Source organism: Gossypium hirsutum, chromosome D04, assembly GCF_007990345.1.
Source record: "Gossypium hirsutum isolate 1008001.06 chromosome D04, Gossypium_hirsutum_v2.1, whole genome shotgun sequence".
Classification (NCBI taxonomy): domain Eukaryota; kingdom Viridiplantae; phylum Streptophyta; class Magnoliopsida; order Malvales; family Malvaceae; genus Gossypium; species Gossypium hirsutum.
This window is the reverse complement of record NC_053440.1, coordinates 58,103,959-58,130,773: the sequence shown is the minus strand read 5'-3', so window position 1 is coordinate 58,130,773 and position 26,815 is coordinate 58,103,959. Positions and strand designations below refer to the sequence as shown.

The window sequence follows — 26,815 nt, the reverse complement described above, 5'->3', positions numbered from 1 at the left end:
GACGTGCATAATGGTTAAACCAGACTGATAGAGGGTCCATCATTGCGTTCAGAAAATTAAAATTATCACAAGGTTGAGATTTTTTAGGCCTAATTTCTCTGTCATGGAAGGTACACTGTCACATAAAGATTCATCTTCCCTATGTAAATGTCCTTTAGTTCAGGTTTCATAAGAGATAATTAATCACCATAAATGGGAAACTTTCAAGGTCTCTTTGATACAACAATATCATATCAGATTAGCTTCCATGACATAGATTTACTTTTTTTAAATCTGCATATCTTTCAAGCTACTCTATCTTGCAACTAGTTTCAGCACCACTTGAACCTGGTGGAACATCCAGCTAGGCGACCGTATCTCGATCCGTGGGGTTGCTATGCTGTGATGCTATGGCCATGGAGAATATAGGAACACAAGGAGAAGGCTAATGCATTTTCAATTTGCCAACATTTTCAACCCCTTCTGCAAGTACCAACGCCTGAAATTGCAAGCAACAGTGAGGAGTGCACTACAAAATGCTCCGGTCTGGTGCCGCCTTTACTGTCAAAGATTGTCAACTTAAAACATATCCATAACTTACAAAAGCTGCAAAAAAAGAAACGACATATGTCATAAAAGTTTAAGAGTTGTTGATCACTGTATCTATGTTGATAGGCCTGATTTAGTCAAATGTAAAGAAAATCCAGACAATTCCTTCAATATATACATCATGTAACAAATGTGTGCCTCAAAATTCTCTTTTTCTCATGTAGCCCAAACGAATGGGTCCAATTTAGGCCCATGAAAGCCAGTACGAGGATATTGGGCTGAGCTTTATCAAACCTTTTGTTTCTTTGAAGCCCGCTTTTACATACAAACACACTCAATTCCAAAAATTACAAAATAGTCATGAAACTATTTGAAAATTTTCATTTAAGTCCTGACCTATTCGAAAGTTTTTATTTAAGTCGTTATGTTGTTAATTTTTTTTAAAAATCTAGCTAGCGAGTTCCAAGCGACGATTTGATGATCAATGCAATGGATCGGTACCCATCAACGAGTAGAATAACATATCTTAGATCAAAATCAATTTGATGGTCAATATTGAACATTGGAGAATAAAATTGTTTAAAATTTGGTTCACAAATTCCTAAGATTTAAAGCTATTTCATGAAAAAATTGAACTGTAAAAGAGAAGGGGATGAAAGCTTTCGATTGGTACAAATAGTGCGAACAGAGAAGACCATACAACAATAATTAAAACAACTCAGTGACTTAAATAATTTTTTTTAAATAATTTAATAACTATTTTATAACTTTTTAAAATTAAATTACCACAATATAAACTTAATAATAATTTAATAATTTTACCCTGAAATAAAATCAACCAATCAAACCAAATCAATGGTGGACACTAAATCCAGTTTCGAAGAAAAAAAATGCTTGACGCTAAATCCACTCCATCACTTATTTATTTAATATACGGAACCTAAATTTAGCTTTAAACTTCAATTTTATATGAGTTTTTAAAGTGAATTTGGCTTCCATGATGAATTTATTTCTTAAATAAAATGATATCATATATACCAATTAATTTTTGACATGTGTATTCTAAAAAAAGTGCATTGGTATATAATTGAGACTCAAGAGAAATTTAGATACCAAATTAAATATTAGAGATGTTTAATAGAGAGTTTGGGACAAAAAGCTCAAGTATGAAATTGGAGTTGAAGCCAAATTTAGGTATCATTTTGAATATTGAAGTCAAATTCAGGTACTAATTTGGAAAAAAATGACTTAGGTACCAATTTGCACATTAAAGCTAAGCTAGGGTACCAAATAGTATATTAACCCATTCATTTATATTAGTCTCCAGTTTCTGGTCATCTTTAAAGTCACGCCTCACGCGCCCCTTCCTTATTTTCTCAGTCTTCATGCATTAGGGTTTTTCGATTTCAATTCTTAGCAAATTTCAACAACTCGTCTCCGCCTATCGTTTTTGTAATTTTCCATTACTTTCTCCGTTTTGGTTCTTTTTTTTTTGAAAAAAAAATTAATTAGCCGATTTTGTTTAGAAAAAGATTCATCTCATGTTTCCAGAACGAAAAACATTATGAATTTTGCTTTATCTTCTTTAATTGCTCCATTGACGTTGTTTTATATGTTGTTTATTGCAGATTTTATTCAATTTAATGTATTCGTCCAGAGGGACGAATGCCTACGGGCAGCAACCTTACGTTGGCCAATCCGGATACGCCCAAAATGTGAGGGTTTTAAAGACTCTGTTATCAAGCTCCTTTTTCTTTAATTCGTTTCTAATGTTTTTTTTTAATTGTTATGTATTATGTTGGGACTGCATGGTTCTGGTTTTCAAATGTTTTTCTAAGGTTATACTGGTTGGTTTTGTAGAATGAACTGATAAATTCTACTTTCTTTGATATTGCTTCAGTATTTGACCCTTCTGTTTTCGAATTATTATTCCAAAATCTTTATTGTAGCTGAACATATAAATGTTTAATACGAGTAAATAATTGGATTTATAGGTGTGGTAATACGTCTAAATTCCCGATTTTGCTATGTTCCCTTGCAACTAGACTTTAGCATGTTTATAATTAAAGACTTATCATGGGGTACGGTTTTGTTTACAACCCTTTTGGCAAATTTTGTAGTTGGGTGCTGGTTATTCTAGTAGTTCTGTTGGAGGTCCTGATGGGGGAGCTCAAATGTCCTTGTCTTCTCGGCATTCATCAATTTTAGGTAGTTCTCAAGATACTGAAGTTGGTGGATACAGAGCCCTTCCCTCAGTTTCAGCTCATTATGGGGTGCAATATAGCTCCATATATGGCACATCTGCTTTGAGTGCTACTCAGCAGGTCAGTGGAATTTGTTTCCTTTTCCTTTGTGTTTGCTTTGGTAATTTGTAAATCTTCAAATTTTTCTTTAATTAAACCTTATCATAGAGATTTGGGGATTGGGGTGGTTTCATCTATTGTATTCTGGATTTCTTTTCCTTGGGATTTTTCGATATGTACAATATCATTAAATGTGGTAATTTTGTACTGGACAATATTATTAAATTGTATTGGTTTAATTTTGAATTTGATGTCTTTTTATATGTACTAGGTTCCTGCTGCAAGTTCCAAAGGGGCTGGAGCATCAGCTTTGGAAGCTCGTAATGCTTATGCCTCAGCTCTGCCAGATTCACCAAAATATGCATCTACTGACTATGTTTCATCTGCAAGTCACAGTTATAGTCACAAAGGTGACCAAATGTATGCTGAAAAGATTCCTGACTATCCTACAGTGGAGAGAAGACAATTTGGAGAACGACAAGGTAGTTATCTGGGGAGGGATTTGTCTAGTGAGCCAACTGGAAGATATTCTGATTCTGCTTTTTTTGGTCATCAGCATCAGGTCTAGCAATTTTATAATGTTTCCTCAATTAGCTTCTTTCTGCTTTTTATTGTCCTCATTTTCATGTAGTTGATATAAATCTGTGCCATCCTTGTCCATTTTTGTAATTTTGTTCCTTTTTCTCCTTTGGTTTTAATCTTTAATATTTTCTATCTTGTGCAACAGCCTGACATATATGATCGTCTTGATCAAGCTGTCTTGCTTCGACAAGAACAATTGCTCAAAGCTCAATCAGCCTCTCATGATAGTAGTTCAAGGTATTTATTATTATTATTTTTATTATTACAAATTTGGGAGGGGGAATGGGTGACACTTGGCTTGAACCCTGGTCTTTGGTGCCACAGTACGACACCCTTGCCACTCCAACTGTGGCTATGTCGGCAAGGTATTTGTTATTTTGGTAGAATATTAATGTATGGTTTCCAATTGAGGATGTTTGTGATAGCAACAGATCTTCACTTGTAGTATTTCCTTGTAAATAAATGGCCCAGCTCAACCTTCTGACTGTTTGTTAGACGGTAATATATTGCTTACGAGACTGAGTAGCAACACATTTCTGGCAGACAAGCTGATTATCTTGCAGCAAGGAGTGCTGCTGGTCGACATTCCGCACAAGACCTTCTGTCTTACGGAGGAAGAATAGATGCCGATCCCCGCAGTTTATCATTGCTTAGCTCTTCTTCTTCTTACGGTGGACAAACTCCTTCGATATTAGGGGCAGCTCCAAGGAGAAACGTTGATGATATGATGTATCCACCTAGTTCTGCAAATCCTGGTTATGGAGTGAGCCTACCACCTGGTAGAGATTATGGAACAAAGGGACTTCATGTGACAACCCTTGAGACTGAATATCCTGGTAGCACATTGTCACGCAGTGGTCTTCCTAGGATTGATGAACGCAAGGACGATAGGGCTGGTTACCTTAGGGAGTTTGAGATGAGAGAGGAGGAGCGTCGTCGGGAGCATTTGCGTGAAAGAGAGAAAGACAGAGAGAGGGAGAGGGAGAGGGAGAGGGAGCGAGAACGAGAACGACTACGAGAACGGGAACGTGAACGTGAACGTTTGCGCATCTTGGAGCGACGGGAGAAGGAAAGAGAGCGGGAGAAGGAGAGAGAACGAGAGCGCAAGCGTGCACTTGAAGTTACACGTGCAAGAACTCCGCCAAGAGTTTCTAGGGACCACCGAGGTCCATCTTTGACAAAAGAGGTTCGGCCTGTGAAGCGAGAATCCCCACGTCGTGAAGCTTCCCATAGGTGGATCTTGATGTTTTACATTCCATCCTGCTCTAGTTCTGAATGTTTAGCTCCTTGTGTTTCTCAGTCTTCATAACTAACTTCATGTTCTCTATTGCTGAAGGCGCCTTTCACCTGTTAAAGAAAAAAGGAGAGAATATGTAAGCAAGGTAAAAGGACAATGCAAGAGCTTCCATTCGAAGATAGTTTGAACTTCTTCAAGAATTTGCTTTTTTTTTTTCCCTTTGGAATCTGATTTTCTCTGAAATCTTCCTGTTATTACTCTTTCACGGGCGTTCAAATCTTTTGATGCTTCCTGTTGGTATTTGCCTCGTGGTCCGCAGGGCTAGTTGCTTGGATCCAAAACCTAGAGAATTCCTCATATGTTTATATGCCCTTGCTCACTCATTTTGAGTGTAATGCTTTGACCTTTGTTTCTGGGTGCTTTTCCCCCCCTTATTTGCTCCTTCAATCCTCTTAGGTGGTTTTCTTTTCCCTCATCCTTCCCATCCTTGTTGAGTAAACACCATATTCCTTCCACGGAGACTATTTCAAAATTTCAGAGCTTCCTGGGTTTATATTGGCTGACTGCTCTAAACTATGGTGGTTGGGTTGCACTTATATTTTTTCCAATTTATGAAAATTTACCTGTATTGTAGAGAACTTATTCAACTTTTCTGAGTTGGAGTCCGTTTTCCATGTATTTACCTGTAGTATTGATATTTAATTTTGTTATGTGTATGCCATTTGAAATGTTTTTTATCCTTTTTGCAATATTCTGCTTATTTGCAGGTATATACATCCAACTTGATAGATGTAGAGAGAGGTTATCTGTCGATTGATAAGCGATATCCAAGACTTTTTGTCTCTCCTGAATTTTCGAAGGTCTTTTCCTCTTTCTCTCAAAATTCAGTTATGCATTAAATTTGCATTCTTAGGTATTCTGTTTTACCTAACTTCTTCAACTGTTGTAGGTTGTTATAAACTGGCCAAAGGGGAACCTTAAACTCTCTATGCATACTCATGTCAGGTATCTTTCCTGTATGTATTTGTTACTTGAGTTTTTGACATCTCAACCAGCATTGAACTTCTTGATCTGTTTTCTAAAGACTGAAGTGGTCTTGCCATCATGGATGTTGATATTTTATCTGTGAACTATTAATTTCTTAATCTATTAATTAGTTTTAGGACATGAAATTGCTAATGCATTGTTTTCCATGAAGCTTGGACTTTTGCTTGTGGAATAACAACGATTGAGCAAAAGATTAGTTGTTGAAACTTAAGTAGTTGTGGAAGACAAGTCAAAGTCCTGCCCCATGTTCATTGCATGTTATTTCTCCATCATTAACTTACTTTGATCAACTAAATGATATTACATCTAATGCTTTTATGAAATCATAATAGTTTAATTTCTGTTGTGAGGAGCAGCTTTGAGCATGATTTCATTGAAGATAATTTAGTTGAATCCAAAGAACTTTCCAGCAAGCTTTTGCCTGTTGAACCTGAAAAGCCAGAACAAGGAAGTACAGTGTGGAATGCAAAGGTTGGTCATTTTTAATTGTAGCATCTAATGACAAAAGTTAGAGTTTTATCTAGAATATTTTTCTTTTTTCTTTTGTGGGAAGCAAGTTTTTATCAACTGTGACTTGGTTATTCATTTTTCTTGAGTAGCCATTTGAACATAATATCTGAATGATTTATTGAGTTCTTGCTGATTAAAGCATTTAAGCTTTTAAGGTTTGCTTTGTATTAATGTAATTTCCATTGCAATAGTTGTTTTTAAGAGTCAAGCTTCATTTGAAGTAATGTGCTACTTTGGATCAGCCTCACTTGAAATAATGATATTTCTTGTTTGGATGACAATTGAGGAATATGCTTCTAGCAGTGCCTGCTTTAAACTATTCTTTTGGTTGAATTGCCATTATAATTACTTGGTACTTCTGTGTCATTCCTTATGTTGCAAAGCACCCTTAGAAGGTGTTTTCTTATTTGTTTGATCTAGAAGACTAAAGCATAGAATTTAGTTTCCTAACAGTTTCCTTTTATTATCTACACTGTTATTATCTACACTATAAGGATATCAAATATAGTAATCTTGCGCATGGTTTGTTTTAACTTTTTATGGAACTTATTTGAACATGCTAAGTACTGAGAGTACTAGTACATTTTGTTATATTTCCTATTTTGAAAGGAAGAAAATTATGTTTTGTCTTCGGAGCTATTGTATCATATTTAGACTTTACTAATAGAGAAATCTGTAGAAGCATGAGCGATGATGCGATTTAAGTAATGAATAACTTTGAGGTTTCATTTGTATAATTCATGTATGATTTAAGCTCTCCCACCTGCTTGTGTCTTTGCATTTTTTTATAGGAAAATTGAATATTCATATCAAATGTGATTTTATCATGTTTTAGTAAAGTATCTTGTGATTTTGTTCAGATGATGTTGATGAGTGGATTAAGCAGGAGTGCTTTGGAAGAGCTGTCATCTGAAAAAATCCCTGATGACCGTATACCTCATATTTGCAATATTCTAAGGTTTGCTGTTCTTAAAAAGGATCATTCTTTCATGGCAATCGGTGGACCTTGTGTTTCTGCTGATGGCAGCAATCCTACTGGTGACGAGTTCTCTCTAACTCAAACAGCCCTTAGGTTTGTCCTGTCCGCTGATAGTTGAATGCTATGAAGAGTTGTTTTGGAGAAATGTATAACTTGATTCATTTCTCATCTGTGGAGTTGTTTTACTTGAGCAGATATGCGCAGGATGTAGTTAATCTTGATTTACAGAAATGTCAGCATTGGAATCGTTTCCTTGAGGTATTTTTATTCATTCTGATTGTGTCCTGAAACCTGATGTCATATGGTTCTTGGAATTGACAAAACTGATAAAAGCTTTTCTGCTTTAGATTTGAATCTTTTTAATCAAAACTATTTGTAAGGGTCCTCTTCTATTTTACTTTTGAACCTATTGTTCAGGCTTAATTGTAAGAATGTTCATTCTATCGGACTTGAAATCCCTTTTACATTGTTATTTTCAGATACATTATGACAGAGTTGGAAAGGATGGACTGTTTAGCCATAAAGAGGTTACCGTACTGTTTGTTCCAGATTTATCTGAATGTCTCCCTTCACTTGATGAATGGCGAGCCCAATGGTTAGCTCATAGAAAAGCTGTTTCTGAGAGAGAGCGCCAGCTGTCTTTGAAAAGAGAGGTATTGTTCTATTTTATTTTTCTGTTAGGTTTCCTGATCCTCAATTGAATGTCCAAAAAATGCATGTTTGTATATAAGCATCAGCCTTGTCAAGAAGATGCTTGCTTATTATGGGAATAACTGTGACCCTCTGATGTATACTCAGACACATTGATCCACAGAACAACAGAAGACAAACCAGAATTATTACAGGATTGCAAAATGCCAAAAATCTTGATCTGTAGATTTGTCTCAAATCTAAAAATCTTGCACAAACTATAGCTTTGAGCAGTGCGTGCAAGGAAACTGTCAATTCCAAACTACTTGATATCAGTTTTGGGTTAAGATGGATATATGGGTGACCCATGGTAGCTTATGTCTTTTGCTATATATATGTTATGATAAAATAGGGACTAGTGAAGGTGGTACCTACTTGACTAATGGAAATTTTGTTTACTTTCAGAAATCAAAGGAGAGGAAAGAAGGATCAAAAGGTGAATTGATTATTACAAATTTCATCATCTTGTACTTTTGCTTGCATATATTCTATGGGCAGATCAATTATGAATTGGATCGATAGCTTCTTCCCTTTACTTCAAATTTTCATTTATTTTGGCTAGACAAGGAAGCAGATACTACAAAGCAAACTGAAAGAGGCAAATCAGGAAAAAAGATTCTGTCCATGTCATCTAGTGATGGAGTAGTTGCTAACAAAAAGGAGAAGGATGGCAAATGTATTGAAGGAGATGATTCTGAAGGAAAGGCTAATGGGGGCGAAAATAAAGTTCTGGTAAAAGATGGCAGTGAAATAACTGTGGAAGGAGGTCCTGAGAAAAAGGAAAGTGGAGAAGCTGCTACTGCTAAGACGGGCGTTGTGAAGTCCGTGAAGAAAAAGATTATAAAGAGGATCGTCAAACAGAAGGTTGCTAATAAGACAGCTGCAGAAGTAAATACTGCTAGCAAACCGAGCAACAAGGTTGAAGATGCTGGAGAGCAGAATACTAAATCAGAGATTGGCAGTCAGCCGGAAGAATCTTCTGCTGGTAGCGCAGGGATTAAAACTTTTGCACGGAAGAAGGTTACAAAAAAGGAGGCAGTTGGTAAAACTGATCAGGATGAAGATAATGATGTTCCCCTTGAGGCAAAGATGGAGGTAGAAACGGGATGCTCTGGAGATAAACCAAAGGATAATTCTGATGCCACTGCTGCAGCTGTAGAAAATGCCACTGTGAAAACAACTTTAAAGAAGAAAATTATTAAGAGGGTGCCTAAAAGAAAGGTTCCTGCTACACAAGCTAAGGATGAAGTAGCTGAAATTAAGAATGATGGTGGCGAGGATGAGAAAAAGGTTGTTTTAGCTGGAACTGAGACCTCAAATATAGGTAAGCAAACAGGTTCAGAAAAACAAGGTAATGCTGCAAGTTCGAGTAAATCAGAATCCAAGCCTGAAAAGGAGAATAAGAAGGACGAAAAGTCAACGAACACGGAGTCACTGAATGACAAGAAAAAGGTTAACACTAAGTATACTTGTGATGTCAAGGGGGCCAAATTGAAAGAAGGGGAAAAGCCAAAAGATGAGAAAGCGGAAAAAGATAGTAAAGATGAATCCCGAAGTAATACTAACAAAGAATTGAAAGAAAAGAGGAAGCCTGACGAGCCTTCTCTGAAGCATCCTGGATTGATTCTACAAACAAAGTGGAGCAAGGATTCTAAAGTAAGTTAATAATATCTTTGAAGCAGTATCTTGTACACTGGGTTGAACTTTTGTGAAGGAAAATGTTTTTTATGATTAAACTGTCTAATATTCCTATCTTGTACTTGTCTAATTATGAGTCCCAATGCTGCAGTTGCGTCCGTTGTCACTTTCACTGGATTCACTTTTGGATTATACAGACAAGGACATTGAAGAATCCACATTTGAGGTTTCCTTCTCCTTATTATCTTTCTGCCTTAATATCTGCATTCTTTTTAATATTTTCCATCCTATATATTTTCATTTTTAACTTAATGATATCTGAAGCAGTTTTTGTTTTTATTCTTACTCTATAATTTACATCAAGTGCATTCCATTTTTGCAGCTTTCATTATTTGCTGAGGTGCTTTATGAAATGCTTCAGTATCAAATGGGTTGCCGTATTTTAACATTTCTCCAGGTTGGTTTATGATGATTATTGTTTATTTTACCTAATTCCCCATAAAAGATTTTCAACTGACATCCTTTTCATTTTGTAGAAACTGCGAGTAAGATTTATTACAAAAAGAAATCAGCGTAAGAGGCAACGGGAAGAAAAATCTGACAAGGAAACTGAGAAAACATCGCCAACGAAACGATCGAAAAGCAATGAGCTCCCTGTGATGAAAAATGAATCTACTAAGTTGGACACATCAACTGCAACTCAGCAGGAGGATGAAATGATTGTGACCAAGGAAGAAACTACCACAGATCAAGTTGAGGAGCCAAAGATGGCCAATGAAGAAACTAACGTTGATCATGTTGAGGAGCCAAAGATAAAAGATGAAATAGAGGAAGAAGATCCAGAGGAAGATCCTGAAGAATATGAAGAAATGGAGGATGCAAGTCAACCCAATTCCTCTAATGAGGTAAAGTTTAGGGAAGCTGAAATAATTTTTGTCGGACATTATTTTCACTTAAAGAGTTTCTGGATGCATCCCTTGAATTTCAATCTTTTCGTTCTATACTACTAATATTTTATGTTATATTATGATTGACTGTCCATTTTACACCTGGATTACTTCAGGGTGGTTTGATTCAGCAAATTCATTTTCATATGTTTATTGCTGTTATTTATCCTAATTAATGAAAGATTATAACTCAGAAAAATGAAGAAGAGAAGGCACAAACAGATGCTAAGCCTGAAAAGGGGTCTGAAAAGGAGGCTGAGAAGAATGAAGCTGTGGCATCTACCAAATCTGAAATAACCACAAAAGCTGCTAGTACAGATGCTGGGCCTGAGGGAGATATGTCTAGAAAGGAGCAGAAAGTTGATCCTAAGAAAAAGGTGCCTGCTATTGATAAGGATTTGTTGCAGGTATTTTCCATTTCACTTCCATTTTCCTTGCCTCAAATCTTTCCCATTCGAGTATGTAATGCTTTTTCATCTCTTATTAATGCAAGTCTCATTTGTAATAGGCTTTCAGGTTTTTTGACCGGAATCGAGTTGGCTACGTTAGGGTGAGATCTAAATCTTAATACTTGTTTTGGTATATTCTTTTACAATGGTGATGGTTAGTGGACGCTTGCTGTATTATACAGGTCGAAGATATGAGGTTGATGATTCATAGCTTGGGAAAGTTTCTATCTCATAGGGATGTCAAAGTAGGATTCACGATTCTATGATTCTTTCTGCGGTTGCTTGTCATAATTAACTTTTTATATGGTACTCTTGCATTATGGGTACTCATGGCATTCTTTACCTGCATCAGGAACTAGTGCAAAGTGCATTGTTAGAGAGCAACACAGGAAGGGACGATCACATTCTTTACGATAAGCTGGTTCGTATGTCTGACATATAAAAGCCTTTGGGGTCCAATAAGATGCTATAATCTGTTTTGCATCTAATGAGGCATGCCCATTCAAGGTGCGATTCCTAGGAGCTAAACTTGAGTCACTGACGTTCAAATAGAGGGTTTTAGCTTCTATTAGTGTATAAGCTATTGGTATATGCAAGAGATTGTTTGCTCATGGCATATATCATGTCAAGAGATTAGTCCAATGTGGTCTGTGGTCTTAGGCCTTAGTGAATGTTCTTAATCTATTCGTTTTCATTTTCCTTGTTTGAATTGAGATCAACTGTATTTTAGCCAATAAATTGTTGGATATCTATGGTGGTATTCGATCAAAATTTGTTTGAAGCAGCTATTGTCTGCTATTTTGATGATAGGTTCAAACTTTGTTGGTCCTTACATAGTATGACAGCCTTTAAAGGAGTAAATGAATGGGGGTGAGAGTAGAAAGGGGGCACATTAAAGGAAGTACGTGAATAGTAAAAGAGGCGTAATTAAAAGGTAGAACATGTTGGCAGGTGTGGACAATTCCTCACTCACAACTAGTTTTGGTAAACAAAGTAATACAAAGGGTGATTTCCCATTTAGCCACCAACTGCATCTGTTTCCACATTCGTTAATTCATCCTTCAGGCTGACACATTTTCTCACCCTACCTAATCTCTCTTAACAATAATAAATCTTGAAGTATTGAGATGAATAGAAGCTTGTAACTAATAAGTAAATAAATATGTTTGTTTGTGTGGTTTTATGAGGAGTTAATATTGCTTGTAGCTGCTGATCAACTCTATTTAATGATAGTGATTCCAAAGGGGTAGAAAGAGTATTTCATAATTTCTTCATTTTTCTCCTAATAAATATTTCCAAAATCTAAAACCAAACATGTCAAATATTAGATTATGTTAAGCATGAGGTGAGTATAGGCTTAGATGATTATTATGTAAGACATAAATATCACAAATGCTTCAACCTAACAGCAAAGCTAGGAATTAAATCACCACGTTTTTCAGAAATTGGGGGTAATTTCCACAATTTCTGCAAACTTAATCATTTATTACATGTAGCTCCACCATTTTATTTCATCTTAAATGAAGAATTCATAAAAAAAATCTTTGCTTCATCAAGTTTCTCACAGTTTATAGATTAACATTGCTATCATTATTAATAAAATCTAATTAATTAATCTGATTTAATGATTAATTACTTGAAAACTTTCAAGGAAACAAAACATTTAAGTGCCATTAAAATGTATGATTAATGAAACGAAGAAACAAAGATTTTATTAATACACCATTTCTTTGTTATATATGCATATATACCTTGAATTAATTCGTAGCATTTTTTACTTAATTATTAATTCTTTCTTTTTAAAACCAAATGTTTGGTCGAATTGTTGTTGTTTTGAAACCATGCTTTTAATTAATCACTTAATAATTACATTTTAAAGCAATTGTATATCCAATTTACACATACAACCATCCTCTCCTTTTCTTTATTTCTTGGGAAATGAAAAACCAACTTTCTCCCAAAGTCTTAGGAACAAAAAAAAACATACAAAATCTTTTTATATTAAATATCACCTATTAAAACATCGTCATGATATTAAATCAAAATTTTCAACAGTATATAAATACACCTTAAATCTCAAACTAATTTCTATATGCTTACAATCATATATCATGATGGTTGTGATTCTTTTTCTTTAAAACAAGCTTATTATATTAATTGGTATTCGAGTTTAACATTTTTTTTCTAATGTGGTACTTATATTTTGTAAAAATTATGCATTTTAGTATCCAAAGATAATAATTTTATTGTGTAATTCGAGTTTTAAGGTTGATTTGATTACCGATAATTGCTAATAGTATTAAGTTTGAATTCTTATTTTTTTAATAGAATGGATTTAGTGTGTTAATTGTGAAACCATTTAATTAGTTAAATACAACTTGATTACTGTGATTTTTAATAATATATTAAGAGTATTGACTCATGCATGTGTATGGTATCATGTATGCAAAAAATGAGATAGAAAAAAATTGTGAATCTGATGATAAAGAAGTAATAAATATGTATAAAGAAAATTAAATGACATTGATTGTCCATAATAAATTGATTAACTATATACAGATGTAATAATAAAGGAGGGTGTAATGGTCATATATCATTAACTATGTTTACAACACAATTGCCTATATAATATTATATCGCACTCATATCCCTACTCCCAATCACCTCTCCCCTCATTTTCATCGCTTTCAACTTCATATATATATTCATTGTGTTGATCCAAAAAGCCAAAGGGAGTTCATAGAAATTGTTATACAGTTCTAGCTAAGGTTCATTTGAAAGATACATACATACACACACATATATATATGGGGAGATCACCATGTTGTGAAAAGGTAGGGTTGAAGAAAGGTCCATGGACCCCAGAAGAAGATCAAAAGCTCTTAGCTTACATTGAACAACATGGCCATGGAAGCTGGCGTGCCTTGCCTTTAAAAGCTGGTCTTCATTTCTCAATATCTTTATACATATATATATGTTTTTGCTTGCTATATATTAATTTGATATATATATATATATATAGGGCTTCAAAGATGTGGAAAGAGTTGCAGACTGAGATGGATTAACTACTTGAGACCTGATATCAAAAGAGGAAAGTTCAGTTTACAAGAAGAACAGACCATTATTCAACTCCATGCCCTTCTTGGAAACAGGTACTTTAATATTAAACATAATCCAAACTCCATTTTTTATATTAATTTGTGTGTATATATATATGCATAGGTGGTCTGCCATAGCTACTCATTTGCCGAAAAGAACAGACAATGAGATCAAGAACTACTGGAACACACATCTAAAGAAAAGGCTAACCAAAATGGGGATCGATCCTGTCACCCACAAGCCTAAAACCGATGCACTCGGTTCCACCACTGGTAACCCTAAAGATGCTGCTAACCTTAGTCACATGGCTCAATGGGAGAGTGCTCGTTTAGAAGCTGAAGCTAGACTGGTTCGTGAGTCCAAGCTAGTTCCCTCAAACCCTCCTCAAAGCAACCACTTCACTGCCGTTGCGCCTTCGCCGACTCCGGCAACTAGACCGCAATGCCTCGACGTACTCAAAGCATGGCAAGGTGTCGTCTGCGGGTTATTCACTTTCAACATGGACAATAACAACTTACAGTCCCCTACGTCAACGTTGAACTTCATGGAGAACACCACAACATTGCCTATGTCATCATCATCGTCTGTTAATGGAATGTTTAATGAAAACTTTGGTTGGAACTCATCGATTAATCCATGTGAAAGTGGGGATATTTTGAAAGTTGAATATGGCAGTGATCAAATTCCAGAGTTAAAGGAAAGATTGGATCATCCAATGGAATTGCATGAAATGGACTGTTCTTCAGAGGGTACATGGTTTCAAGAGTTGTTTGGATTTAATGGTTTGTGATTCTGCAGAAGGATTCATCAAAGGAAAGAAAAAGCTATCTGGTTTCATCTTTGAAGTTCACTTAAGTGTAGGATTTTTATTGACAAGTGCCTTCACATATTACCATTAACTGTAATAATAAACCTTCAAATTAATAAATTTAAAAAACTCACAAGGGTTTTTGGCCTATCCAATGTTTTCACTTCCAAAGAAAAATGAGTTATATACATCATCTATTTGCTATTTTTTAAATAGAATATTAAAGAAAAGGAAGATGGTGGGTGCATAAGAGTGAGTAACATAGGTAGCTATAACTTATTAATAATGGCGTTCATTTCTTACAATCATCTAATGTTGTTGAATATCTTTAAATAATTAAATACCAAGCTGCTGCTGCTGCTGCTGCTGCTGCTCCTTGAATAATTTTGCTAATGGTTGTTTTTGAACAACATGAATATCTGACAACAATCTTGGTCTCTCCCAACTGGGGCTAAAACATTTCTACAATTTGTATGCACAATAATAATATTGAAATTTTAGAACATCTTCCAGACCAAAGAGCAACCATGAGAGAATATGCGTTTATCATTGACTCATTTTTAAAAAATATTAAATCAAAAGTCAACCTATAAGTTTATCATGTATTAACTTAAAACCATAAAAGATACAAATTAAAATAATGGTGTGGTATGAAATTATAATCTCCAAATATTAGTATAAAAACACTAATGCCTAAATATAAATATGTGTATATCCAATAATCATTCTCAACATGTAAGTATGTATATATAATACCCTCAAGCAATTCCAATACTACAAATAGAAGCTATATTCTTTAAGATCCACCTATTGTGACACACTTGGCCTTTTCTTTATTATAACTGCTGAAATATTATAATTGGGCCCCTTCTTTATTGCATTATCACAAATTTAGCCCTGTTATCAATTATAGTTCATCTATGAAAAAAATTACTACGTAAATCAAGTAATCAAATTATACTATACATTATATTTCAAGTTTGTGATAAATGAAGTTACATTGTAGTAAAGGCCTATATGGTTTTCATCTTTGGCCATCATAGTTATACATTTTTACTTTATATCAGGCCCTCTTGATCTTCAAGCGATCGTTTCCGGGCTTTCAGGTTGAGCTCGAGACTTTGAGGTAACGGAGGTGTTCTTCCCCTGCGGAAGAGAACCACGAGTGCCCTCACCGTTCGGCAAAGATCGAATACCTACACAATAGTACCAGAGATTCTATAAGAAAACGGTTTCTGTACTGGACAAGCAAACAGTTTCTGAATCTAACTAACCGATGAAGCGTCGATCTCAGCAACACCTTCACATCCTTGCCCTCCTCCCTGCATTAAGTCACAATATTTTGCAGCTTCATTCTCATCTTCGAATACCTGTACATAAACCGGAGATGAGTCCGAAAACAAGGTAAAAGTATTAAGAAGGCCCCCTATTAGGAGTTAGATCCCCTTTAATAAAAAAAGGAACAAATTAATCCCTCTACATTACATCAAAGAACAAATTGGTCATTTCTTTTAAAATTTTCATACATTTGTACGGTTAAATACTAAAGTGATTGACAAAATAACTGGAAGTGACACATAGCGTCATGGGCAAAGCTAGAAATTTGTTTTAAGGGGGGACAAAGATGAATCGCAATTTTTTGAGGAAGGGGCCAAAGTGTAATTTTACTACTATATTATCTTATAATTTCATAAACTTCAAAGGACCATTTTTTGAGAGGGCCAAGTCCACTACCTACCCCTTATATATGTCTCTGCATTTCATGTCGTGTATACCTCATGCTAACATATTGGGACCAGTTTTTAATCGTAAAAATGGATGAAATTTTTAACAAAAGGACTAGTTTGCCCTTTGATCTAATGTACAGAGACTAATTTACCTATTATTTCAGTATAGGGGGCAAAATGCAATCTGACTCCTAGTATAGGAGCTTCCATGATACTTTTACAGGTAAACCAACAGAAAGAAAGTGAATGCTATAAGATAAAATGACAGCTTGATCTATTTACACCCGGAAAACTGCAAGCAATTTGAAACTCGGAGGCGTTACCGGTTTGGAGAAATAAAGGCATATCATATAGCATACAGCAAGGATATACTAATTTTAAACCATGGACATACCGAGTCCTGGAAGTCCTTGATTAATTGTGATTGTTATTTGATTCATTGACAACCGAGACTACACAATGAAAAAAAAAAAAAACGAAACACGAAATCAATGATACTTACAAGTACTCCTTCCCTAACATCCTCCACCAGCATCTCAAACTTAGTACCAGATCTAGGCTGTTCGGTTTTGTTTCCGAACCCAGAACTCCGCTTTCCTCCTTTAGAAAACAATAACCCGAGTTCCGTTTCGACTTCACTGTTAAAAGCAAAGACTGTAAGGCAGGGCATGCATAAGAAAATAGTTCAAGAAAAGATTATCCTGGGGTTTTTCGGAACTAAACTAGACCTGCGGTTTCTTCGAGTTTTCATCGTGCACAACTGGTTTTCCTTGTGAGTTAATACATATACAGGTTTCGAAGGATCTCTCCATGGATTTGCCTCCAACACTGAAACAAAAGATCAGATGCAGAAAATTACTTAAGCCTTGTAAAAAGAAACAACTTATCAAAAAATTTACATCAATAAATTCCAGTTTTGGTCACCAAGTACATGCAAAAACTCATATACTCTATAGTAAAAGTATCATGGAGGCCTTTGTACTTAGGAGTCAAATTGCATTTTGCCCCCTCTACTAAAAAAATAGGCAAATTAGTCCATGTATGTTAGCTCAAAGAGTATATTGGTCCTTCCAGTTAAAAACTTCATCCATTTGTACTTTTATCTACACTATATATGTTAGTTCAAAAAGAAAAGGGAGCAAAGTGCAGTCCAACTCTTAGTACAAGGGGCTCCATGTTACTTTTACCTATACACGGATCGACTGACCTTTTTTGGTAAAGTACTCGTGATCAATATATATCCGGGCATATGTATGAGCATATAACTCTTCAAATACATTACAAAACATGGAAAAAAAAACATCATTATACCATGATGTGACATTCACACCCGAGTCCAGAGGCTGGTAGCATGATTGGTTAATTCTATGGAAGAAGTATAACCTATGAACCATAACAAATAGCAACTACAGATATGCCTAAAGAAAAAAGCTACAATTACAGACAATCCACTAAGCAATAACAGGGTTTGGCTAAAGGCTAAAGTAGTCATTTTTAAGCTACAATCACAATTAAAGCTAAAGAGAGTAGACAAATGCATTGAAAAAAACCCAAAATTTGCAGAGCTTTGTTTACCATCATAACTGCTGCTATCAAAACTTTGCTGCAAATGCCTCCGCATATCATACGCCCGAGACGAAACCCGTCGCAAGAACTCGCTGGAAGTAGATGGAATCGTACCGTCCAAATGAAGCGCCCTTTCAACCTCGTCTTTCTCACCATCAACATCATCATCGTTACCACCATGATCATCTTCTTCTCCTCTTCTCGCATCCCCACCGTTGAATTTGCATTTACAATCAACAACTCGATTCAATCTCCCTTTAAGCTTCACGCCAAAGAAAGACGACAAGCGAGGAAGACGGGTATTGGTGGTAAACGAGAAGGCAACAACTTGGGGACGATGCCGCCGTCGGGTCGGTAAAGTGTTGGTCGGAGGTAGAACTATAGATGGAGAGACAGACGACAGGGAATCCATGTTAAAAAAAATCTGGGTTTTTTTTCTGTAGTTTGTAAGAGAGAATTTTCAGGATTAATTCGTAGGATTCAATTCAAAGGCGTGAAAGACAGGAATTTTGGTTGCCGTGGAGAACTGTGTTAACTCAGTAGAACAGGAGAACGCCAAGTTTGCTTTTGTGAACCTCTTTCCCTGTATTTGACCAAATCTGGCAGATTTTTATTTTTTATTTTGCTTATGTAGAGGTGGGCCAACCCGAGGTGTTGAGATTTGGGACCGACCAAACAGAATCTAAGGCTCTGATCTTGCCCCTCTGATTCATCTCTTGTAACACATAAAAATTATAAAGCAAATTAACCATATGATCCCAGTATACGTACACGTTTATAAGTTCATCCATATGTACAATACTCCACTAAGTTAACATTTAACACATAATTAAAGATGATAAACTCGTTCAACTCATCTCATAGCTATATTAATTTTGATACATGTATAATTGGTATAATTTATATTGAAAATTTCTCAGTTCATATTATGTTTTTTTAATAGTATTATATCATATCGTATTTATGTCATGCCAACTGAAAATTCCACTAACAATAACAAAATTACAGGAGTGGGTCACTCCAAATTTTGATCAAATGAACAAAACATTTTTAGGAATTTCTGTGATAATGGATAAAGCACAAGCAGAGTGAGAAAATTAATGGTTCATTGCCATTCCAAGTAAAATCTTCTAATCCTATGCTTCTATACATCAATGAGCAAAGGCAATATACGGGTAACATCCCACCTAGGGACCCAAAGTTCTGATTTCTGACTAGTCGAAACGAACAGGATGAATCCTTCTCACTGCAAAAAAAAAAAAAGCCAAAAAAACACCATATGCAGAGACTAAGAACTAAGTAATTTTTAACACAACATTTTGGCAAGGTTCCATGGAGGCAGCAATGAGATGGAAGACCAAGCCAGATCTAGAATAACTGGTAATTATAACTGAAAAATCTTATCCACATTTCTAAGGAAGGCTCACTTTTTTTACCAATTTGCACCCAATACCTCCAAACGATACTAGGATTTGCGGAATATCAGCGGCAGCATAACCTAATGTGTCCTAATGTCTCAATGCGGATAACCTCGAGAAATAGCAATGTATTGTGTGCGACTCTATATGCTGGCAATTACAAACCCTTTTCAAGCATCAACTGTACACAACATTTAACTTCCCGCACCAGCCCCTTCAAGGGTGGTTGTTTCATTTGAAGGAACAGAAACTGTTTCACCAGAAACTGCACAACCGGTTTCGCCATGCTTGAGCTCTGGACCCTGATCAGGGAAAACCTCCGACTGCAAAGATGGCGCAATGTTATTCACATGCAGCCATGTCAGTTCCCACAAGCTATCTCCACCTAGTGCACTCCTCTGCATGAGTATTCCTCTTGTCTTCATTACAAGCAAGATGTTCTTGAGAAGCTCGAGCACAAGCTCCTGAAGCTTCTCACTTTTCTTACCTCGGACTTTTACTTTCATATATTTTTCCATTCGGCTGAGTACACCGAGCCACAGTTTGCAAAATGTAGTTAACTGAGAGAGCTCATGGAGCAGCTGTAAGAACACTTTGGAAAGGAGCTTTGTGGCAAGAATAAGTGTGCCTTCCATGTTTCGGTAGTCTTTTTGGTGTCCCTGAGCAATTTCAAGCAAGTCATCGAGCATTGTGAAGATCACAAGATCGAAACACTGCAACCATAAACCATGAGAAATGTGGATCCCATCTACTCCAGTCAAGCACTTCTGCAATGATAGAAGAGCATGGTTTCTGACCTCTTCTCTCTGGTCCAAACAAACTTTTCTGAGTCCCTGCACAAGCCTCAACCATAAATCACCAATATCCTGAGACATCTTACCAGCATCATCCTCTCCCATTGCTTCCTTAGCCTCACGGGTCCACCTTGCCAAACAATCAACTGAACCGGACATAAGATCCAGTGCACGTGCAGATCGCTCTGCCTGTCCAACACGAGACTCGGCAAACTGCCTCGCAGCATCTATGCAGAGAACATAATTGGCTGGAGCAAGTGAGCCCCATCAGACATAATAAATAAAAGCGCATCAAACCTGCTTCAGATGCTTCTGGATGCCGGGCTGTGATGGATAGTAAAGATGTTATTGTACGCCACCCCATTTGAGATCTGATATGTGTAGCATTTGCCTTCACTAAGCGACTTACTTCCTGTGTAATTTGCTCACAGTATGCATCAGCCACTCGAGCATCAAGCTTCAAGACAAGTTGCAGGGACCTCAAGAGTTCATCAGCCAGGTTCTCTTTGTAAGGAAGCAGCCTTTGGCAAATTCTAAGAAGCCCAAAAACTGCCTTCTCTACCAGCGCACAAGGCATAACAGTTGATTGAACAATATTAGCTATGTGCTCATAGACACCCTGCCATAGAAGCACAATCCTATCACGGTTGTTCAAGGTAATTGCAATAAGCAACTCCAGGCAGAAAACTGCAGTGTCTTCATCCTCAGGTGAGCTGCTCCCTTTCTGGGGCTGCCCTGCAGCCCAAATTAGGGCCCGTGCTAGCTGCAACAAAGATTCAGCTTGCAAAAACTTACTTTCAGTAAATATGCTGTCAATATGGCATTTTTGAATTGTCTGAAGGGTGCGTTGATGAGCAGCAAGTTGTTGCTCAGTGGGCTGTGATCTTGGCTCCTCTGTATCAAGGGATAAAAGCTGACTGAACCGGCCCATCAATCCAGAGGATCTACGGGGGGTTCCTATGGACTGTAAGTGAGCTGAAGATAAAGAATTGTAATGGGCTTTCCATGACCAGGGTCTGCAGAGAGCTCTGACTCATCAGCTGCATCACTAGCTACGCGAGCTGGAAGAAGCCCCAGCTTGTGCAGTCGCAAGATACAATCCAGTATATTCCTCCAACCTGTACGAATGTAATCACCATATCTATTTGCAATAGTAAAAACAGTTACAGTTGCCATCCTGGCTTTGCATCATCACCGAAAGCCAACACTGGTTCCTCAACAGATGATGGATTCAAAAGAGTCGTAAACTTGCAGAGAGACACAACTAGGTCATCCAGTACATCTTCAAGATGATGGCATGCTGAAATCTTTGCAACAGCTAAGAATCCATCAATACAGGTCTGGTAAACATCTTCATGTTCAGCATGATCAAATACAACAGAGATAGCAGCAATTGTTGGACCTGACATTATTGCAACATATCATGGTCAAGGTATGCTCTAGAATCAGCTACAATGAACGGTGCAGTTTTCTTAGACTTGTGCATTAGATCTATCCACCGACTAGGGGTCATTTCAGGATAGCCAAAGCCTTGTTCTGGGTTGTGCGGATCTCATTCTTGCATATTGAGCGGTATAGTTCTGACAAAAAATCTCGAGGAAGATCATTGCCTCCATTTATATGCCGATTATTCCGGATGAAATCCTCCTCTGTCATCTTTTTCTTTACTTGGACATTGTGCTGGTCAGTGTTAAGCATTATAAGTGAATATGATAATAGCAAAGCAGCATCCTTGTTAGCTAGAATCTGTGGCGATTGCTCATAGTACCTCTCAGAGAATGCCTCCAGCACCCTTTGTATCTTTTGCGATTCTCCAGGCAATCGAAAAGTTTCCAGGAACAGTCTTAGTGCAGTATCCAGATTCATATCTTGGAAATCAAAAGTCCCAGCAAATTCATGAAGAACCTGAACACAGAACTCATCATGATTTCCTAGGAAATCCCCAACAAGATTCTTATCTAATCCAGCAGTGTACCTGAAAAAGCAAGCCACACTTTGGGGGTCAAGTTTGTCAGGCAGAAGATGTGTTCCTTGTAGGAACTCTAGCCCTTTTTTTGGGTCACGGTTGAAGTGATCAGCTCCAATCATCAACCTTCTCTTGATGTATTTTCTCCGCCTGACAAATGGAACCCAATGAACTGGATCAGCATAGTTATCACACTTCACCATCCAGAATGGCAGATATTCCTCAGAATAACGGGGCTGCTCTGAACTAACCGAACCATTCCCGATCCTCTCAGCCATTCCCTGGATAACAGCAATTAAACATCCAAGGCAAGAATGTGCATCGCAGACAAAGGGCAGTTCACAGGGAATGCACTCTTTGACAACAAATTAGCAAGGTCTTCAAACACATTGCGGCAAGTTATGTCACAATCTAAATTGGCATACATCTCCACCATAAATGTTTTCTGCCTGCAGAAATCAACTAGAGCTTCCATGGCACCTCCTGCTGCTGGTATGAAGCTCCATATTTTCCTTGTGCAAGCCTCAGAATTACACAGGAAAAGAAAGCCTCGAGTTGTAGTTTGAGTTCTGTACGCAGATGGTGATAAAGATTTAGAACAATACTACACACCATTGAAAGAATAAGTGGACTCATTGACAACCCAAATTGCATCAGATTACGAAATAATTCATCCTGAATCAAGCTCAATAGCCTTGGGTGACGACGAAAGGAAGGCCCCCCAATTCTATGGCAGAGTTAATTAAGCCCAAGGCAAAAAGTGGCACATCTTCATCAAATGTCAGGGTATTTGAGCGCGGATCCATTCCCACATGCTCAACAGTATTTAGTAAAGTACACAAGAAATGAAATATCTCCACCATGCAAGGGACACCATATGGCTCTGTCATGAGGAGCGAATCATATGGGACTGTCTCCTTTCCATTACCAGCTACTGCCATACTTTCTTCCCTCACAGTTACTACCAGACCTACAGAATTGGATGCAAAACTTGCAGAAGATGCTTGATCATCATACTCAGAGCCATTTCCATTTTCTGCTTGTTAGCCCCAAATGCATAATCGTTATCTATTGCACCAAGCTGCAAAAAGCAGAAAACTCTAGATCAGATGAACTGGTGATGAAACTGTAGCTAGAAAAATTAAACAAAACTGAAAAAATATCAATTGGCTTCTGGAATGTTTTCTTCTACTTCCAGCATGCAAAGAAAACAGATTAAAGAAGAGGTTGAAAGCAAAATAAAAAATAAATACAATAATAACTAAAAAAGAACAGGAGAGGAACAACAGAACAAGCTCTAACCTCTAGTTTAGCAGTGCCACTTCTGTTAACCAACGCATGCTTTGTGTTCTCAACATTCAAAAGGTGTGAAAATATACACCTAACAAGTTCGTGCATTGTGTGGCGGGCTATCCGCTGCAACAATTCAGCTTTCTTCTCTGCTTGGTGAACTATTCGAAAGCAAGTGTTAACATTGTGCAAACATGCTGATTACTCAACATAACTGAGGCTTTACTTTTCATGCAAGCAAGAAGAACGTGAAGTATCTTCATCAGTACCACTTCCTCTGATGCTTGATCTGTCACCTCAAATCGGCAGCTAGTCACAGAATCAACTACCAAACGCATAGCTTCTTCAACATTTGCAGTATTTTGATCAATTACATCAAGGGTTAAAATTTTATGAACAGATGATAGAGCGACACCAGTGATTGGTGCACCAGTTTCATCAGATTGAATCACATCCAAAAAAGGCTGGAGATACGCAGCAGGGTTGATGGTATGCCACTGATTCTGCCACAAAAATATTTGCTTTCTTAATGCCTTCAATGACTGAATTAAAGAGTGTTCTAGCTGATCGTCACTCGACATGTATCGACCACCCCATCTTACATTTCTCCTCATGACAGCTAATACAGCACCTATTTCAGAATTAATCATACATGCTAAAGTAGTTTTGTTAGAATATGTCATATCATAGTCTTCAGGTTCTTCCTCAATTGCCTTGATCCCAGATTGCAGCTTGAGTCGCCCCATTCCTGAGTAATATCCTTCTGGAACCTAAGGCTGTTCTATATTTTTATCAACTGTTAGAAAGGAAGGCGCAGGGATCCCACTGGAGCATAACCTTCAAAAGTTACAGAGATGGTCATTATAAACAAGCTCACTAACCAATTCATAAACTGAAAAATCAACTACTCTCAACAACTAAAAAAAGAGGGGGGGGGGAAGCATCTAAAAAGCAGCATCAGTAGCTACAACAAAAACACAGAAGACTTCATAAGCTAGCATGATAGCATACATAAACTGAAACGTGAAAGATAATAAGTGCACTTAAGCATGTATATTCCTATTTCCAGGCAAAGAGATGGACAAAATAAACATCTCAATGCATAAGAAAGCAAAAGATATGAGAGGGTAAGTACTTAATCATATACTCCCAAACCACAGCCTAATGTAAGGCCAGCTTCTCTACAGATTGACAGCACCTCAAAATTCTGGCTCCATATATATAATATGCTTCTTACATATGAATCTCTGTGGTAAAATATGCAGCTCCAAAAAGACAAAAGAAAGAAGCAGTGTTTCAAGTAATAAAGAAGCAGTGTTTCAAGTAATCTTTCTTTACAAATAATGATCTAATGAAGCATGCTTAAGTTGCTAAGACCTACAGTAAAATAAAATGTAAAGACAGTGCAACAGCAGCACCTTATCAGAATATCACTACAACACCAAGCTCTCAGCCAGCAAGTTTTAAACCAGAATTTGCCGGTGAACCTTACTGTTTCCTCCTTTCAACCAACTCCCCCACCAGGACATAATACCACCGCTTCCCACCATGAAAACCACAAACAACACTAAAATCTCATTATGTTATTTAATGCTAAATCTATTGCAAACCTAAGGTACCCTGAAAAAGCAATGATAAAGTTCCACAACCCATATATCAGTTTGAGCAGATGTGGAAAGCCCCAAAAGAAAATCAAGTTATTTTATACAGAAAACCCCTAGCAATGATGAACAACCGTAATCATCAAAAGAAACTGAGCATTAAACCAACTATAAGAAATCTAAAACAAGATAATGCAGTTATAAAGAAGCTGCAGAATCACTACCAACCATACAGAACCCAAATTTTGTGAAAAAAATAAATATTTAAACATATCTGCCTAAAATCCCTTCCACTTAAAACAACAGGTAACATCGGAAGTATCTATGACAGGCTAAGAGATCTAGCAAAATGAAAGGGGAAAAAAACATCATTTTACCAGATTTCAATCTATAGAATGCAAAGATAAAAACACCAAATCACAGCCTAATCAACTGAAAAAAAAGCTAACATAGATCTAATACACCACTTCAGAACTAATAAAATATGGAAAAGAAGGAAAAAGAAAAGAAAAGAAACTTGAAATTCTAAATGCAGAGATTTTGACTCACAGTTCGAGTCAACCTTCAAGATTCAAAATCGTAATTTTTGTTCTTTTTTTTTTTTTGCTGCAATTTCGTTTCCTCAACTTTATACTGCTGCTCAACGCATACACAAAATTATAACAAAAAATAAAAATAAATCGTGGAAGACGAAATTGAGATGAGATCGAGGGAAAAACAAGTTACCTTTGTGAGATCCAACGATGAATTGATATTTTTATTTCCCTTTCTTTTTACCCCTTTTTTTTTTCTCTGTGAGAAATAGAAAAAAGAAGGGGAAATGAGAAACGAGAAAAGCAAAGAGGAGAGTCCTGCCTGAGATCGAGTGAAAATGAAAGCGAGATTTCTTAATTTACAAAAACAGCCCTTTAAATTGTTTTTTTTTAATATATATTTTCTTTTAAATTCCAGGGACCTGTAGAAAAACTGGGCTGATATTTCATATATTTCCATTATTAAAATATCACTGCAATGATAAAAGTAATTATTTTAGAAAAAAAATTATAGAAGATTGCCAAAATTTTAAATAAAATAAATAATCGATAGACCAACTGATTTAACAGTAATCCTTTCAATTAGTTAAGCCAATAAATATTTTTATTGAATTAAGTAAAAATAATTAAATTATGAATTTCATTAACCGCCAATCATTTAAATTTAAATCGAAATTGTTAGCTCAAAAACAAAATAGGATCCAACTTAAACATGTTTAATTTTATTTAAGTTCAACAGAATCTGAAATATTTTTAAAAATTGATGGATATGTTTGTACATAAATCTAAATTCAACATGACCAACTAAATTCGGCCCGACGCATAATAGTTAAATCTTAAAACATGTGAAATCTTTTATTATATTTTCTTTTTGTGTCTGCATGTTAATCATATATTAATGATATTATCACAAAAAGGAGAACAGATTCTATCAAATTAAATACCAAATTAAAATAATAAGCAAACCATACCTTTATAAAAAAATTCACATGCTCTTATCAAACATTATTCATTCCTAAATCTGAATAACAGAATGATCTGACACAAATTTTAGGATACAAATACAATGAAAGTTTTTGTAATAAGAGTCAAAATACATTTTG

The 26,815-nt window shown here is 36.3% G+C and overlaps 4 protein-coding genes across 4 annotated transcripts; 2 read left to right on the top strand and 2 right to left on the bottom strand.

The window, feature by feature from the left end:
- Positions 1–1,873: 1,873 nt before the first annotated feature.
- On the top strand, positions 1,874–11,694 carry LOC107898725 (protein SHORT ROOT IN SALT MEDIUM 1). The gene is made up of 22 exons (XM_016824241.2): positions 1,874–1,980; positions 2,157–2,243; positions 2,649–2,852; positions 3,103–3,393; positions 3,559–3,650; positions 3,957–4,646; positions 4,750–4,795; positions 5,418–5,510; positions 5,600–5,655; positions 6,054–6,168; positions 7,068–7,279; positions 7,381–7,444; positions 7,666–7,839; positions 8,282–8,312; positions 8,439–9,532; positions 9,666–9,740; positions 9,897–9,971; positions 10,051–10,419; positions 10,656–10,868; positions 10,970–11,011; positions 11,093–11,155; positions 11,263–11,694. The coding sequence occupies exons 2-22, from the start codon at positions 2,172–2,174 to the stop codon at positions 11,350–11,352; spliced, it is 4,161 nt and encodes a 1,386-aa protein (XP_016679730.2). The 5' UTR covers positions 1,874–1,980; positions 2,157–2,171; the 3' UTR covers positions 11,353–11,694.
- Positions 11,695–13,557: 1,863 nt separating this feature from the next.
- On the top strand, positions 13,558–14,967 carry LOC107898728 (transcription factor MYB106). Its single transcript, XM_016824247.2, has 3 exons — positions 13,558–13,850; positions 13,933–14,062; positions 14,133–14,967. Exons 1-3 carry the CDS (start codon positions 13,718–13,720, stop codon positions 14,797–14,799), a joined length of 930 nt encoding a protein of 309 aa, XP_016679736.2. The 5' UTR covers positions 13,558–13,717; the 3' UTR covers positions 14,800–14,967.
- Positions 14,968–15,764: 797 nt separating this feature from the next.
- Positions 15,765–18,773, bottom strand: LOC107898729 (uncharacterized). The gene is made up of 5 exons (XM_016824248.2): positions 18,120–18,773; positions 17,273–17,372; positions 17,047–17,182; positions 16,092–16,187; positions 15,765–16,013 (listed from the first exon to the last, which is right to left on the bottom strand). Exons 1-5 carry the CDS (start codon positions 18,520–18,522, stop codon positions 15,876–15,878), a joined length of 873 nt encoding a protein of 290 aa, XP_016679737.2. The 5' UTR covers positions 18,523–18,773; the 3' UTR covers positions 15,765–15,875.
- Positions 18,774–19,199: 426 nt separating this feature from the next.
- Positions 19,200–26,064, bottom strand: LOC107934905 (ARF guanine-nucleotide exchange factor GNOM). The gene is given in 14 exon segments (XM_016867421.2): positions 19,200–20,576; positions 20,579–20,620; positions 20,623–21,315; positions 21,318–21,509; positions 21,512–21,739; positions 21,742–21,864; positions 21,867–22,589; positions 22,592–22,768; positions 22,771–23,004; positions 23,007–23,330; positions 23,333–23,369; positions 23,591–23,763; positions 23,766–24,415; positions 25,906–26,064. Coding segments are annotated over 13 exon segments (4,359 nt in total). The 5' UTR covers positions 24,325–24,415; positions 25,906–26,064; the 3' UTR covers positions 19,200–19,722.
- Positions 26,065–26,815: the final 751 nt, after the last annotated feature.